Source organism: Protopterus annectens, chromosome 15.part0 (genome assembly GCF_019279795.1).
Source record: "Protopterus annectens isolate FY-2018-M chromosome 15.part0, PAN1.0, whole genome shotgun sequence".
In the NCBI taxonomy this organism is placed as follows: Eukaryota; Metazoa; Chordata; order Ceratodontiformes; family Protopteridae; genus Protopterus; species Protopterus annectens.
The window spans coordinates 465896629-465912520 of NC_056749.1; the positions used below are offsets into that span (position 1 = coordinate 465896629).

The 15892-nt window shown below is 40.0% G+C and overlaps 1 protein-coding gene across 1 annotated transcript in view; it reads left to right on the plus strand.

Annotated features, from left to right (window-relative positions):
• ACSL4 (acyl-CoA synthetase long chain family member 4) overlaps positions 1 to 15892 on the plus strand; it is a 469611-nt gene that overhangs the window by 138101 nt on the left and 315618 nt on the right. Inside the window, exons 5-6 of the mRNA XM_044057282.1 lie at positions 7849 to 7920; positions 15210 to 15349. Of these exons, the coding sequence (XP_043913217.1) occupies positions 7849 to 7920; positions 15210 to 15349 (212 nt within the window). The remainder of the gene's footprint in view (positions 1 to 7848; positions 7921 to 15209; positions 15350 to 15892) is intronic.

A 15892-nucleotide genomic window follows, 5' to 3' on the forward strand; every position in this document is an offset into this window, starting at 1 on the left:
TGCTGCAATTCCTCTTGTTTTACTAGCATTAGAAGATGTCTGTAAGGCGTACAACAATCCATTAGACATCCTTCTGCCTATTAAAAGTGTAATGGATTATAAAATCTGATTCCTGCACTGATCTCTTTGACTAAACTTTCTGCTGTCGAACAGTATGTGAATGCTATCCTATTCCTTCTGACAAGGGTGGGAAAGATTTGATAGAGTTTGGAAAAAATGGATTCTTGTGCTACTTATATCTTCAGGATTCTCAAGTGCCCCGGCACACATGGTAGGTTTTGATGACTTTCTTAGAGAAGTTTGGGTTCCTGAAGGGCCGAAATTGCCTCCTGAACCTGATTGACTTATTCAAATCAGTCTCCAGAGCTGTGGACGAGGGTAAGGAGGTCCACACAGCCTATCTGGACCTCGCCAAGGCCTTTGGCACCATCCCCCACTCTGGAATCATAGATAAACTTACTAAACAGGGCATAAATTCCTACGTCACTGGATGGGTTGCCAACTGGCTTACTGACAGACCCCAGACTGTTAAAGTAGCTGACTCCAAATCCAGCTCCAGACAGGTGACAAGTGGAGTACCTCAGGGTTCAGTCCTGGGACCGCTCTTGTTTAGCATCTACTTCTCTGAAGTACAGGCCAACACAAAGGGACAAATGATGTGGATATTCTACAAAAGGGCCTTACAGAAACAGATGCTTGGTGCCAGAGCCATGGGCTCAAGCTTAATGCCAAGAAATGTATAGTTATCCCCTTTGGGAAAAACCATGTACCCATTAATTACCACATAGTTGGCAGTACACTAAACACCGAAAGTGTGATGAGAGACTTTGGGACACAGGTGGACAGTGGTCTCACCTTCGATAACCACGTCGCCACAACAGTCAACAAATCCTATGTGGCACACCTCTTCACTAAGTGCTTTTCATCCAGAAAAAAGGTTGTCATTGTTCCACTATACTCATCCCTCATTAGACCCATTATAGAGTAAAATGCTCCGTTTGGTATGTACATCACAAGACATCTGCAACAGCTGGAAAGGCCACAGAAATACCTCACTAAAAGAATCACAGTTCTGAAGCAGATGCCCTATGCTGACCGTCTTAAAAAAAAAAAAAACTCAAGCTATACTCTGTGGCATATCGTCTACTCAGAGGTGATCTCTGCTTAACATACAAGGGCCATGTCAGACCCTGAGCTGTTGGACATGCTCCACTTAAAGAAATCCCAATCCCTCAGAGCCACACGCTCCAGGGATCTAAACCTTGTCATCACAATGAGCAAAACATGCTGGAGGGATAGGTTCCTGACCCAGTGACTCCTCATACTCTGGAATAGATTGCCCGTACATGTCAAGCAGAGCGCCTCCTTGGCCCTCTTCAAAAGGAACCTTGACGATTGGATGGGAGATGGGAAATTCACCTTGCGGATTACATCAGTCGTCCTGCTAGACAGGGGTCCAGGGAAGTAAATATTGTGGGAATAAATATCCAGGGAATTATTATGGCTAGGCTTGTATAGCCCCTAGGGCCGATAGCCTAGTACCAACCTATGAGAATATGAGGAAGTTGATTGTTACTCTAGAGAGAAAAACATCTCTGAATAATTACATCTGTATCTTCCATAACAAACATTCTTTAGAGTTCTTATTCTGCTGATGCTGTATCAAAAGCAACTGCTTTATGTTCAGTTATGGGAAGTTTGCATGACTGCATTTTCAAAACTTGCCTAAAGATGCCAAAGACGATGGCTAAAAGGTATTATTTGGCCCTTCTGCTGCTGAGCTTCTGAAAAGATTTTTCCAGTGCCCCCACACACAGACTCGCACACTTTCCAGGTTTGTTTTCCTTCCAATTTCATGTCATTTTACAGTGAACAAAACTTGCAGTCATCTCTAGTTACAGGCAAGCAGACTTTCAAAATGCAATAGCAAGGAAGCTCAAAGCTAATGGCAGTCTAGAATGTCATAATTACTAGCTGCCCCTTCTAGAATTTCTCCCCTCGCAGCCTGGAAATTCTTTAAATCTTTCCATAACTTCAGGTCTACATTTTCCTCAGTGGTATCCGTCTCAATCAACTGAGTTTTGAGAATTACTCTGCAAGGATACAGATGCAGATGGGATTCCCTTCCTCCATTTCAGTAGATTCCTCCACATCTGCTAAACCAGATTTTGTATCCTCCAGTCGTTTAGCAAATGTTATACCTGATGGTCATAGAATCAGTGGTTATCTTTAGGAACTTTTTTTTGGAAAAGTTAACACTTTCTCCATATCAGTCTGAATTCTGGTTCATAACTTGGAATACAGTGTTATTTATTACTCTGATGTGTGCAAGGAGGGTTTCTGAGCTACAAGTTCTTACGATGGGTCAACATATCAGGTTTTCATAAAGATGGGGTATCTTGCAGAACAAATACTTCATTTATGCCTAAAGGTGTTGGTGTATGCTGAATCAAAATATAATCTCCTTCTCTTCTTTCCAGAACCTAAATATGAATAAGAGAGAATTGTGCACATCTTAGATGTCCACATACAGCTCAGATACTATCTTGACAGAAGTAAAATCTTAAAGAAGTCTGCTCAAATATTCATTTGCTGTGAGTGCAAGAAAAAGGGATAATCGGTGATAACAGAGAATTTCCAAGTATCTGTCTTGTGCTTTTAACAAGCAACGTCATTGCCAGGTTTAGGGTTCATTCTACCTTGGCTGCTTTTATGTTTTTGAAGGGGTAGAATCTGTAGGAATATCCTAGAGGCAAGTACTAATCCTCTTTTCTACCCCCCCCCCTTTTTTTTGGTATAAAATTCTCCATAGCTGAATGCCTTTGCCTGTATTTCTCCAAATATTTTTGTTGCTGCTTTTTTTGTATTTATTAGTTTGCTTTCTCCTTTGTATAAGTAGTGCACCATATTAAATTTCTTTTTCTTTCCCATATCAATATTTCTTCAGATGTCTCCTGCACTTCCTGTTTCTCCTTACTGTGGGGATTCATCGTTCCATCATGCTGTGACATAACCTGTGTTAGACTTTCTAAACTTAATCCTTCACTTTGCGGGTATTCCATAATTTCAGCTTCTGTTTAACATCTGCTTTACTAATCATTTGTTCTACATCCCCCTTTGTGATCTTATTTTTTGTATTGTGAAATTTTGCATATCTGGGTGCCTTACCCTTTATTTCTCTTCAGCCGTCTTTTAGAGCTGCATTTTTTGTATTGATTTGTTTGGCTTTCTCCTTTGCATAAATATTGTGCCATATTGGATCTCTTTCTTTCCTATGTCAACGTTTTTTTTTTTTAATACCTTTCACAAATTTCTAGATTTAGTTCTTCGTATTTTCGCACTTCCTCAGTCACTACTTTTTCAAAATGGTCCAAGGTTTTGTGGTCTGTATAATGTTTTTCATGAATCTGTTGTAATGAACACAAATTTGCATTTTAAGCTTTTGATGTTTTTCTTGTGCAAGTGTTTTTCTTTCTTCTAATTTCTTAGTCTTTTTGTACAGCTATCTGGAAATTCTGGGCTTCTTGCATAAATAGTAACAGTGCATAATTTCTTTTTTTATTCTCAGTAGTCCACTCTGTCATCTCTCATGGTGCTCTTTTGGCCTGTCAGATTTTGTGAACTACTACTTCCTATTATAACAGGGGGTCATCCTTCACCTGAGCCTGGCCTAACCGCATTGTAGGAATGTTTCCATGTATTGAGGATTTTACAGTCATTTTTCCAGTCCCGGCACCAATGTGCCTACCAGGATTGGGCACTTTTTATCCTGGGATTTATACACCCAGCTGTCTTTTTTGTTTTTTGTTTTTTTTTTTTTGTTTATTTTTTTTTAACCTACATATATCCCTGACATATGCAGTATAAAATTCAATCTAAATGTCAGTGTCGTCTTGGTAAGATTTTGTAAAAACAGGGTCCACCTCATGAAGAGATTCACCAAGACTTGAGGACGAATTCCGTTCCAGCAGTACTACTTTCCTTTGCTGATTTTATCATCACTTCATTTGGACCCTTAACTCCCTGTGTGATGCACTAGATGCTGTTACAAGTACTGGAATTTAATAAAGATTTAACAAAGCCATATTGGAACTTAGTGTTGCTGACATCATGCCTGCTTTACTTATGGTACTCTTTGTAGCTGGGATAAAGGGATGTAAGAAAGTTATTTGTGTTGACATTTGTTGGGTGGCATTGTCCTTCAAGTGGGAAACTGTGTGGGGTTGGATGATGCACCTTTATTCCTGTAAGAATGCAGCTTGCCTGAGTTGTGGCTGCAGAGCTTTGAGGATCTTCAGAAGCCTAGCCTTCTAGTCCCATGGTAATTGTTAGCCCTTCTATTTTGTGTACAAATATCCTTGTGCCAGTCTCTCTCTTTATGTTGGAGGATGTATATGTTTTCCCTACCCATGAGGGGCAAAGGTGATAAACCGGGGGGGGGGGGGGTGAATTTCTGGTTTGAGTATCTTTAGTGAATTGTTGATCATTTCCATTCATTCTTTTAATTCCAAGATAACTTTCTGAAAAATCCTAAAATGAAGTTTAATTTTGCATTTTAATTGTGTCAGAGAGCATATCTAAGCTTGATGAGCATTTTCTTTTTCTTTCATGTGGCATATTTGGTTTCCTATACTACCTTACGTATCCAGGCTACATTGTTAACTTTAAGTAATGGTTTGGTTACTTTAATCCAGTTGCCCACAACTAGCAGTTGCTGGGCAGTTTCACTAAACATTACAGCATCAGTTCGCATTCAGGCATTAGAGCCCTGTGCATCTTTCTGTGAAGCACTTTCCTTGCCTTGCTGTACTCCTTTATCTTTCAGGGGTATTAGCTTGGTTCTCAGGGGCTGTCTTCTTTCTCAGAAGTTCTGACGTAAGCCAGTAATATTTGACTATTCATTCTTAAGTGGCAGAACTTAAGGATAGCGCATGCAACAGGACTCTTTTCTGTTCCCTTTAAACTTGCCTACACTGTTTTAAGAGATGTTTAGCATGCCTTGATGGTTGTTAAAGATTTGTGTGCAGTTTTTTTAGAGGGTAGCTTTAATGAATATCATTGCAGGAAGGAAAATGGAAACTCAAACTTCTGAACCACACAAAAAGAAACAGACGGCCTGGAAGCTCCCAAAAGGAATCCTAGAAACGAACCAAAGTACAATGCAGCAAGTCTGTCAGCCAAATAATAATCCAAATAGTCGAAGTCAAATAAAAGTCTCTGTAAAAAGCCACCAATTTATTTAAGCCTTAAAAATATAGCTTTTCGTCAGTCCCAAGACCAACTTCTTCAGAAATAGTTAAATGTATCTACACCAAGTTACAAAATGGCCACCTTGACCTTTAAACTCTTACATCCATGACATCACTTCCCTTAATTCACCTTTAAAGGGATACAACATCACTACATATAATGAACATTATCCTGTCTCTTTCCTTACTTTAATGATATCACACTAAAATATAAATAAACATTGCAATAAACCATGATAAAACATTTTCTAAAAAAAAGGGGAAAAAGTCACTACTGAAATAACATTGATAAAAAATCAATCATACTTTAACCTACAATTGACTACAATTTCTAAAATAGATATGGTGACATAAAATGCGTGGATATACACAAAATTTCACATAAGCAACATTTTAGACTATAATAAGGGGTGTCGGACAGTCAATGAGACTACCTCTCCAGGCTCTTTAACTTTAATATACATGCTATTGACAGCATGCCATTTAGACCCGGAGGTACAAATGTTCTGAGTCTCAGCTGCCAAAGCAATTCCTTCCTTTCTAACAAAGGTGAATCCATCCCCCTTCCATGCTTAAGGTTAATATGGTCAACTGCCATGAAATTAAAACCATGCTCAGGGTGCTCATGAATATGTTTAGCCAGGGCATTTTCTTCCTTATTCTTTATAGCATAAGAATGTTCGTATATACGTTGGCATAATTTCCTGTCCGTTTTCCCCACATAAAAACTCGGACAGGAATTACATACTGCTACATATATAACATAGGAACTTTTGCAATTGTCTTCCTTTTACTGTATAAATGCTATTACGAATAGGGAGTTTGAGCCCCGTTTTGACAAATCTGCAATATCTACATGAATTACATGTGAACATTCCAGATCTTGTGTTTGTTACTCCCGAATAACCTTCTAAGATATTCTTTAAGCCTGGGCCTTTTCTATAGGTAAATTTTACCTGTTGACCTAGCTGCTGTAACCCATCAAACTCACTGATTGCAACAGCCCAAAATCTTTTAATGATGGAACTTATTCCTGGAGCATCCAAACTATAGGTCATTACAAACCTCATGGACTGATTGATAAACTGAGAATTGTTTTCCGACTCATTATGTACATTCAATACCCCCTGATGTGACTCCAAGAGCGGTTGGTAAACACCAGATCTTCTCTTATGTTTTACCTCCATTATCAGCTCTACCAACATGGGGGTCGGGTAGCCTCTATTGGAAAACAATTCTTTAATTCTTTCCATTTCCAACAAAAAGTCAGCATACAAGGTAACCATCCTAGCCGCTCGGACTAATTGTCCTTTCACGATCGCACGTTTTTGATGGTAAGGATGATTGCTGTCAAAATGTAGGTAGCTATTGGACCACGTAGGTTTACGATAAATCTTGGCCACCGTATATCCATTTTCAGATGATTTAATTAACTCGACATCCAAGTAAGTGACCTTATTTTCCTGGTAGTCCCAGGTAAATTTCAAAAAAATCAGTTGAAATATTCAAATCATTCACTAAGCTATCAGCTACCTCTCTGTTTCCTTCCATGACCATGAAAATATCATCCAAAAACCTTGTATACAGATGTACCCTCTCTGATATAACTGGATGCTTGAACAAAAAGTTGCTTTCCCATGATGCCAAAACCAAATTGTCTACACTCCCCCCACATGGTGACCATTGCAAGAAGGCCAGATGGCTTAACTACGGAAGAAAGTTGAAGTTGATTGTGTCTAGGTTGTGTGTATACAATATAACTGAAAATGTCCTTCTATTATCATGTTGCAGTATACTTCAACTTAGGGAGTTGCTGCCTGCAGCACCGGACATCTGGCCAGTATACCAAAGTCTTGAAAGCAGGGGTATGTGCGACGTTGCATGTAAGAGCCATAAACTGGCGCCGGCTATATCTGTGACATCTGCACGTACCCAATTCAGAACTGGCTGCCTCATAAAGAGAGCCCCTCAGGAATAGAAGCAGTAAGGAAGTATGAAACCCCTCCCAGACACAAGGTCAGTAGTAAGGGGAAGGACCCAGATATAATATGGTCCAAGAGAATGGGGGTAGGTGGGTAGGACTGAATACTGCAAGATGGAAGAGAAGGACATCTATGGTTATAGTAAGTTCTTACACAACTATTCTGTAGCTCTTCAGACAGAAGACATGATGTATTCAGATACTAAGAACTGCGAAAAATAGGTTACAAGGATTGCAACATTGGGGCAGTACTTGACTGCTACTGGATTAGCCTTTTGAAGATTACATTGTTGTCATTATAAGTTTACCCCCACACACATACACACACATAGTGTGCTCACTTACTTGCTGCAAAGAAATCATGTGTTTGTTTCAAATAAGTTTATCATGAAGGTGAAAAAAATGTGGCTTCATGCAAGGTGTTTAGGTGAAAGCCATTATAGCAGCATGTTAAAAGAGGTGCTATAGTAAAAAGTGATGAGGAGAAATAATGTCAGGTGTGGTGCCATAACTTGACATTGAACTGCATCTGTTCTTACTGATTAATAGAGCTTAGGACTACTTGTATTTTTTTTTCTTGCTTAATCTTCTAATTGTTTTTATTCCTTATTCAAACAGTCAACTAAAATCAAGAAGGGCAGTAAAGGTGACTGCACCGTGCTGAAGCCCACTCTGATGGCAGCTGTACCAGTAAGTTCAAGTATTTCAAATTGTCTCAAGTACATTCTGTTTTGGACAGTGTTTTGTCTGTGTGTTTTGCCAGAATACAAACTAAGCACATTGCCTTACATGAAATGCTGGTACTTTCAGTAAACTAGGGAATTATCAAGATATTAAGGAGAGAGAAAGAAAAATTAATAAGGAAGAAAAGCTGGCATGGAGAAAGGTATTTTTTATGTATAGATTTTGCAGTCCTTTTATCATAACTATTGAAGTGCCATCTATTCATTTTAGTAGGGTATGTATGAAGTGGTTTCACATATAGTATTAATATGGATAGGAGTTTTTTCATTGCTGTCTGAATAACCATACTAAGATATCAAGTTCTGGGAAAAGGTTTAAGGGACAGTGTGTGTGCATGCCTGCACTTAGCAATTCATAGGAGTGTGACAGGTTAATGATTTGTATTTCAAGACCACCACTAAATGCAGTTAGACTACAGCATCAGACAAGTGACATGCAAAAATTTGTAGCATCTTTATCTCCTAACTGTGGCACTTGTAGTGAAGATTTGAGACTTACAAGAACCTGGCCAAAAATGCTGCTCACTTAAATATAGAATGTAAGAGAAGAACAGATTAAAAAATAGATTTGTAGTAGTCAAGGATTGAGATTCGGACATGTAAATAATCCTCATTTCACAGTTTATAGACTAAGGAATAAAAGCTTGGTTCTTGCAGTACATACAAAGCCTAGCAACTAAGTGTACTGCTTGCTGCAGCACAGATTAGTACTGCGTTGGAATGCCTTTACTTTGCATTGTGTTTCGCATATCCACCACTACCTAACTTGTTTTGCTAGTAAGAAACATATTTATATGACATTCATTTTAAAGACTGAGAACCAGCATTTCTAAGAGCAAGTGGTAAATGTAGTACACTGCAGTCTTAAGTGCAAGGTTAGAAATTCTGCTTTTCTGAGGTGCAGAACTCCTTTGAATGTGTCCCTGTTTTGAAGCTTGCTTAGTGCTGAAGGGAAGTCAACATTAATGGCCCATTTTGTTAATCTTCCCAAGAAATTAGGTTATATGCAAGTGCATCTCTGTAGTAGAGGGCATTGTGAATGGGCTTCAGTCAGACAGAACAGTGTTTATCTTCAGAGAACTTTTTTATATAGTTTTAGCTTATTACATTTGAGGATTTTTTTACATCTATCATTTTTTTCTGATCCCTTTTTGCATAGAGCTGAGCAAGAGTTTGAAATGTGAAGCTTACAACCATATATCTATATTTTGGCTGTACAAAAAGGAAACTAAGCTATAAACAGTTTTAGTTAATTTTGGAGAGATCCTGTGTTAAAATGTGGGATCTGATGTAGTTTTCATTCTTTCTTCAACAAATGAGTCTCCAGTCTGACTCTGCCACTTATCTCTAGATTCTTGGATCTGAGACTCAAGCTCTTTCCATTTAACCATAATGCCCCTGACCACTGCATTACCTCGGATCTCATGATTTGCTGCTTTAACGATTCAATCAGGATTGCGTTCTCTCAAGCTCAAGCAGTTATTTCTCTGAGTTAGTGATTAAAAACTTTAAAGGTTAACTCTGTTATCCTATATATTACCTTTCTATAGTCATCCTCTCTTTACCCGGTAAGTTAGTTATCCTTTTACAATCTTTTGGTATCTTCCTTTTACTGTCATTGGTAGTTTTTTATTTTTCTCTACCTACCTATAAGATAATCTTATTACAATCATTGGTATAACTTTCTCTTTCATCTATCTTTATCCCCCTATATTTTAAAAAAAAAAAAAACAAACTCTATTTCTCTCACTTGACTGACTTTTGCCCTTCGGCATAGTTTATAGTAGTGGCTGAAAAGCCTACTGGATTTAAGAAGTTCAGTAACTGTGGGCACAAGATACCCAACTCTGCCCACAGGGAGTGCATTTATTATTTAGGCCCTTCTCATTTAGATACTACTTTGTATTGTTTGTGCTGGTTTCAATGCCAGAGCTATCAGTGACCGGCACAACAAGTTAAGTGCTTAAGGGCCTAATCCCTGCTTCTGCACATCCTTCTGTTTCAACTTCAAGGCCTCAAGCCCTCTCTCAGAAATCTAAATCTGCGGAGCCCAGGGAGCATATAAAGCACTCTGCTGTTATGTCTCCTGAATCTGCTCCGACATCAGAGCCTCCAACTAAAATATCCTTGCACTCCAATCCAAAAAACACTGATCCAACTCCTTCAACTTTTGAGTCTCCTCAGATCTGAAGTCCTCACTGTTCTCTGGAGCCAGTGTCCCCAAAACTGGTGTCTCCTTTCCTACAGGAGACACCAAGAAAGTCTTCTTTATCTCCTTCCACTTCTTCATCGATCAGGTCCTCCCAAAATCTTTCCAGAGCAGAGGTGGATAGGATGATAAAATTTCCCAGAACACAGATCCAGATTGAGGATCTTACCATCTTAGTCTTCTGTTGGATCTGTGAGCCTTAAGCCTCCCTCGCAAATACCATCATTTCTCCTTCTCTGATCGGACTTGCTGTTTGAGTCCTCTGATCATCTCCAGGAGTTGCAGCATCAGATCCGAAGATGCTTTCATCTTCGGCTCCTATTACTTCCTTGATCTGTTAGTCTCCAACTCACCTTGAGCAGGATGTGTGTCTCATTCGAAGCTTTGGTGTCTGATCCGAGGAGATGACTTTGACTCCAAAGCTTTCAGAGCTGTCGCTTCCCATCAGAGCCTTGGTGCTGGACAGTACAGCTCCAAATCCTCCCTCGGAGTGGAGGATTGGGAGGGGCAGTTTGATGTGAAAGTTTCATCTCCAGTTTGATTGAACTTCTCCTGGTCCCTCTACCTTCGAGATGGTGGAGAGGGTGTTCTTTCACCCGAGAGTTGTTTTGACTCTTACCTCTTAGGATCCTATTCCTATTTCCATTACGGATCCTGTTTCTGAGTCTCTTCATCCTACTCCACAGGGGCAGCCAGCCTGTAAGAGCTTCCAGGCAGTCCCAGTTGGGGAATTCCCCACCTCTTCCGACACCTCTTCAGAATACCCCACTGAAGAGCTCCCTCAGAAGAGGTTGTGCAAAAGGAGGCACTTAGATTTACCTCAGGAATCTGCAACCAAAGATGCTGATTTTGATGAAGGTTCCCTGAGATCTCCACTAGAAGATATCCCCTTTGGAGACATTCTAGAAATCCTACACCAAAAATCTCCTCTGAAACCATCTGTAGGAATCACCGTTCCTAGAAGTCTGAGTCTGGCCTGCCTACGTCTTGGGTTAACTCCTCCCATCCCCCAGTTAGATGAGATTGTAGATCTTGTCTCCCACCAGGTTTGGAAGGAGCCAGATAGCATTGAACTGATTCCATGGTATCCAAGAGCACCAGAAGACGCAGTTTTGCAGTTAGGGAATCCCAGTAAATGGAATGGTTGTTGCGGCAGCCGCCAAAAAGGAGCTGTCTGAGCAGAGCTCCTCTGTCCACCCTCCTAACAGAGAATCTAGGACATTGAACAGGTATGGGAAGTGAGGTTACACTTGGAATCTTTGCCTTATAGTTGCTTAACTATCTGACACACTAAACTAGATTAGATTACAGAGGGACTTAATCAAGAAACGTTCTAACATTACCCCTGGGTCCATGTTGATGGAGAAAAGAGAAGGCTTTTTTTTCCTCATGACTGGCCTCCCTACAATCTGTTTTGAATGGGTCCATAAGGGTAATCTCTCATGCAGCTGAGGGTTCCTTACAGGCCGCAGGTTCAGGGATATAGCCATCAGGAGACGTGCTGGGTGAGATTGTGTGATTTTTGCGGAGCCCTTCAAAGCATCATTCATCAGTATTCCCTTTGATGGATCCTCTCTGTTTGGGCCCACTGTTAGAGACATTTTCCTGCAGTGAGCAAGATCCTTTCAAGACTCTCATGGAAATTTTCTCTTCGAGGCAGAAGGGGAAATAACAGAAGACACCACCCACACAGCAGAGGGGGATCTGCAAAGCCAAGGCGTCCAAGATTCCCTCTCAGACTCTCACAGCACTCCTGAAGGATTGCCCAACTGTTCTTCTCTGGAGACAGTTGGGGGTGTTTGTCTTTGCACCCGAAAGTCTGGGCAGCCATCACAAAAGATGGGTGCATAGAATCATATCCAGAGGATATTTCTTTCCCTTTTTGCAAGTTCCCTTCAATGAAAAGAAAACCTCTCCCCGATGTTCCACCCAGTCAGTGGGAGTTCGCAGCCCTGGAGATTCAAAAGCCGCTAGACAAGAGTCATCCAAGAGGTCCCACCAGACCAAAGAAGATATGGATTTTATTCCAGGTTCTTTTTGGTGCCAGAGAAACGGGGGACGTGAGACCTAACCTGGATCTCTGTTATCTCTTCCTTTTGGAACATTTGCTGTTGAAACTGACACTGTCAGTGGTTTGGTATATCAACAAACAAGGGGGAACCAGGTCTTTACTGCCTTTGCTGAGCAGTGAGATTCTGGCAATGGGTGATCTCCAGACACTTTCTTGTAGAGATGTACATACTTAGGAAATCCAACATTCTACCAGACAAGCTCAGCAGGACTAATCTGATGCCTTATGAGTGGTCTCTCAATCAGTCAGTGGCAGATATGATCTTCCACAAATGGGGTCACTCTTGCCGCATTCTATTTGCCTCTCTCCTCAATGACAAATGCAGCAGGTTCTTTGCTCTTAATTTCCTCCTCAGGGACAGTCCCTGAGAAATGCTCCAGTCCACACTTGGCCCTCCAAACCTCTGTATGCTTTTCCTCCTACCTCTAAATCCACAAATTTCTTCAGAAAGCACTCCAGTTGAAGAGAAGGTAATCCTTATTACCCCTTCTAGCCTCAGCAAGTGTGGTTCCCCTTCTTATAGTCTCGCCTACTATGTTCCCCCCTGGACACTGGACCCTTGTCCAGACCTCTTATCACATCCATCAGGGATGACTCATCCGAACATTGCAGGCCTCTGAGAACCACATGGTTCCTCCAATTCCAGTGATGGCTAAACATTCCAGACTTTCCTCTCCTGTTTGCCAAATTTTATTTTCATTACAGAAACCTGCCACAAGGAAGATTTATGCACGTAAATGGAAGAGATTCTTTTTCAGCACAGCAGAGAAAGTTGGATCCTTTCACTGCTCCAGTCCTTGCTGTTTTAGGTTTTCTTGCTTCAATTTTTCAAAGTGGTTCTAGTTTCTCCACTATTAAAGTGCATTTGGCAGCCATCTCTGTCACATTGGATATGATGCTTCCCTGTTAGCTTCATCCAAGTTATGCAAAGTATTCCTGCAAGGTACCTTTTCACTTACACCTCCAATAAAAAATCTCACTCCTCTTTATGATCTCACTCTTGTTTTATGGAATATAATGTGATCACCCTTCGAGCCCTTCGCTAAGTCGGATCTCAAGTTTTCTTTCCAGGAAAACAGTCTTTCTTCTGGCTATAACTTCTGTGAGATGAATTTCTGAGCTGCAAGCCCTCTCTTCCAAACCACCTTACCTGATTTTCCACAAAGAAATGGTTACCTTATGTACCAATCCTCCTTTTTTTTTATCCAAACTTGCCTCTGAAACAAACATCAATCAAGTGATCAATTTGCCAGTTTTCTTTACTAAATTTGACAACAGAGGGGAATACATGCTTCACCTTTTAGATGTACATAGGCAACTTTGCTTCTGTCTTCATAGAATGAAAGAATTTAGAAAACCTGACCAATTGTTTGTCCTTTTCCAGTAACAAATTGGGAAACCAGTATCCAAAACTACCCTAGCCAAATGGATAGCAGATTGTATCTCTTATGTTTATTCTTTGAGAAGTTTAACTTTGTCAGAGCATCCAAAAGTACGTACACTCAGTTAGGTCAATGGCTACGTCAGCTGCTTTTTGGACCAGAGCTTCTGTGTGATATTTGTGCAGCTGCTGTATGGTCCAGTGCTCATACTTTTATTGCTCGTTGCAAGTTGGATCTCATATCCAGAAACACGGCTGCATTCGGTTCTGTGTTTCTCCAGAACATTCTTCCATGTGGGCCACCCAAGGTTAACTTAGCTGGAGACTCTGTCCCATTCATTGAGGAATGAAGGAAATAGGCATCATAAAATGTAAAAGCTATATACTCACCATGACTATGCATCTGTGTTGTCCATTTTCATTCTTCAGCCCCCCCCTTTCCCTTATCCATGTCTTTGGGAGTGATCTGATGAACTTTTTTGTTAGGAACTACAGTTCCTATTTGAGCCCCTATTCCATTACTCTGCTTTCTCTTGGTATTATCATTATTTTTATTATTTATACTGTGATAGTCATATAGTATGAGCAAACTCGATGTTAGGTAATGCAGTGGTCAGGGGCATTATGAGTAAAGGGAGGAGCTTGGCAGTCTGATGCAAGAATCTAGAGCTAAGTGGCCAAGTTGAGACCTATTTGTTGAGGAAGATTAAAACTGGACAACACAGATGCATAGTTATGGTAAGTACATGACTTTATTTTTGTACCACAAATGATGCGATTCATACAGGGATGAGGCTGGTCTCGAGTATGTAAGTGCTAATGTCATAAATGGAGATCAGTGGTACTTAAATTAAAACTTACATGATTGTTAGAGCTAGCACCTGTTTGCCTTATTTGACTACACAGCTAGCACCTGTTTGCCTTATTTGACTACACAGCTAAATATAGTAGCATTGTTTTGCATGCACTGCAACATTATTTAACCTTCCACATTGCACTGCAACCGTCTTTACACCATGTTCCACTTTGTAGTACTTGATCTTTATTCATTATAAGTGGAACAGCCTATATGGTGTAGTTGAAGTATTGCATGCATTAGAAAGCTGCATTTTGGTAATGCACTGCAGTTTGCCGTACAGTGTAACAGGATTTTTACTTTACGGCATTTGTTGATGTTAAATTTTAGTGTTATGGTGTTTTATTTCCTTTAATATAACTGATATTCCAAGAATACGTTTATAGACCCAGTTAAGAAATAAGATTAGAACTCAGATGCCTATATCAGAACAGTGTAATATAAAGTTTGTTTAGAAGTTGCATGTATAGTAAATTGAAATAAGAAGGAAAAAGAACTTTAACACAGTTTTTTTCTGGCACTAGTAACCAGATGTACTTCATTCTAGTTTACACCTAGTAGAAATCCTTAGCTTTGTGTTTTTCTTTTAGCTGCTGAATAATACTCCTGTTGAGATTTTTGCTTATGTTGTAGCTAGGACTTTTCTAATTAGAGACCCTGGCAATAAGTGCCTAATTTCTAAGCCTCAGATGAAATGTGTTGTTTACCTCTTTCTTTAGGAAATTATGGATCGTATCTATAAGAATGTAATGAGCAAAGTGCAAGAGATGAATTGTATCCAGAGGATGCTGTTTAAACTTGGTTATAAGTATAAACTGAAACAGATAAAACATGGATACGATGCACCTCTGTGTAATAAGTAAGTATGTAGTTTCGTAATGGCTAGAATTAAGAGTGCCTGTAAACAATTGTAAATAACTGTGTTTAACTGTGCACCACTAAAGGGTTTCATATAACATAGAAACTGTATTTTGCCCTTGTGCATATATTGTTTGATCTTTCTCAAAAATTTGCCTGTCTTTGTGAGTCATGAATAAGGTCACCTGTACACATCATTTCAAGAAAGAGAGGCCTAGAGTAGAAATCCGGAGATAAAATATCAGCGATAGTGAGTGAAAACTGTATTAAAGGATGCAAATCTAAACCTGCTGTGTCAAATGAAAAATGTGCAGATTTGTGTCCGTACAGAGGTTGCTGAAACAATGCATCACTTCAGAAAGACTGCATCACTAAAACAAAAATTAAGAAAGCATTGTTACTGAGGTGAATTCCACCTTTAATCCCTACATGCCAGTGACTCTAAGTCTATTAATTGCATGAGCACTCAACAACCCCCATACACGCACGCACACACACACACACACACACACACACACACACACACACACACACACCCTCCCCA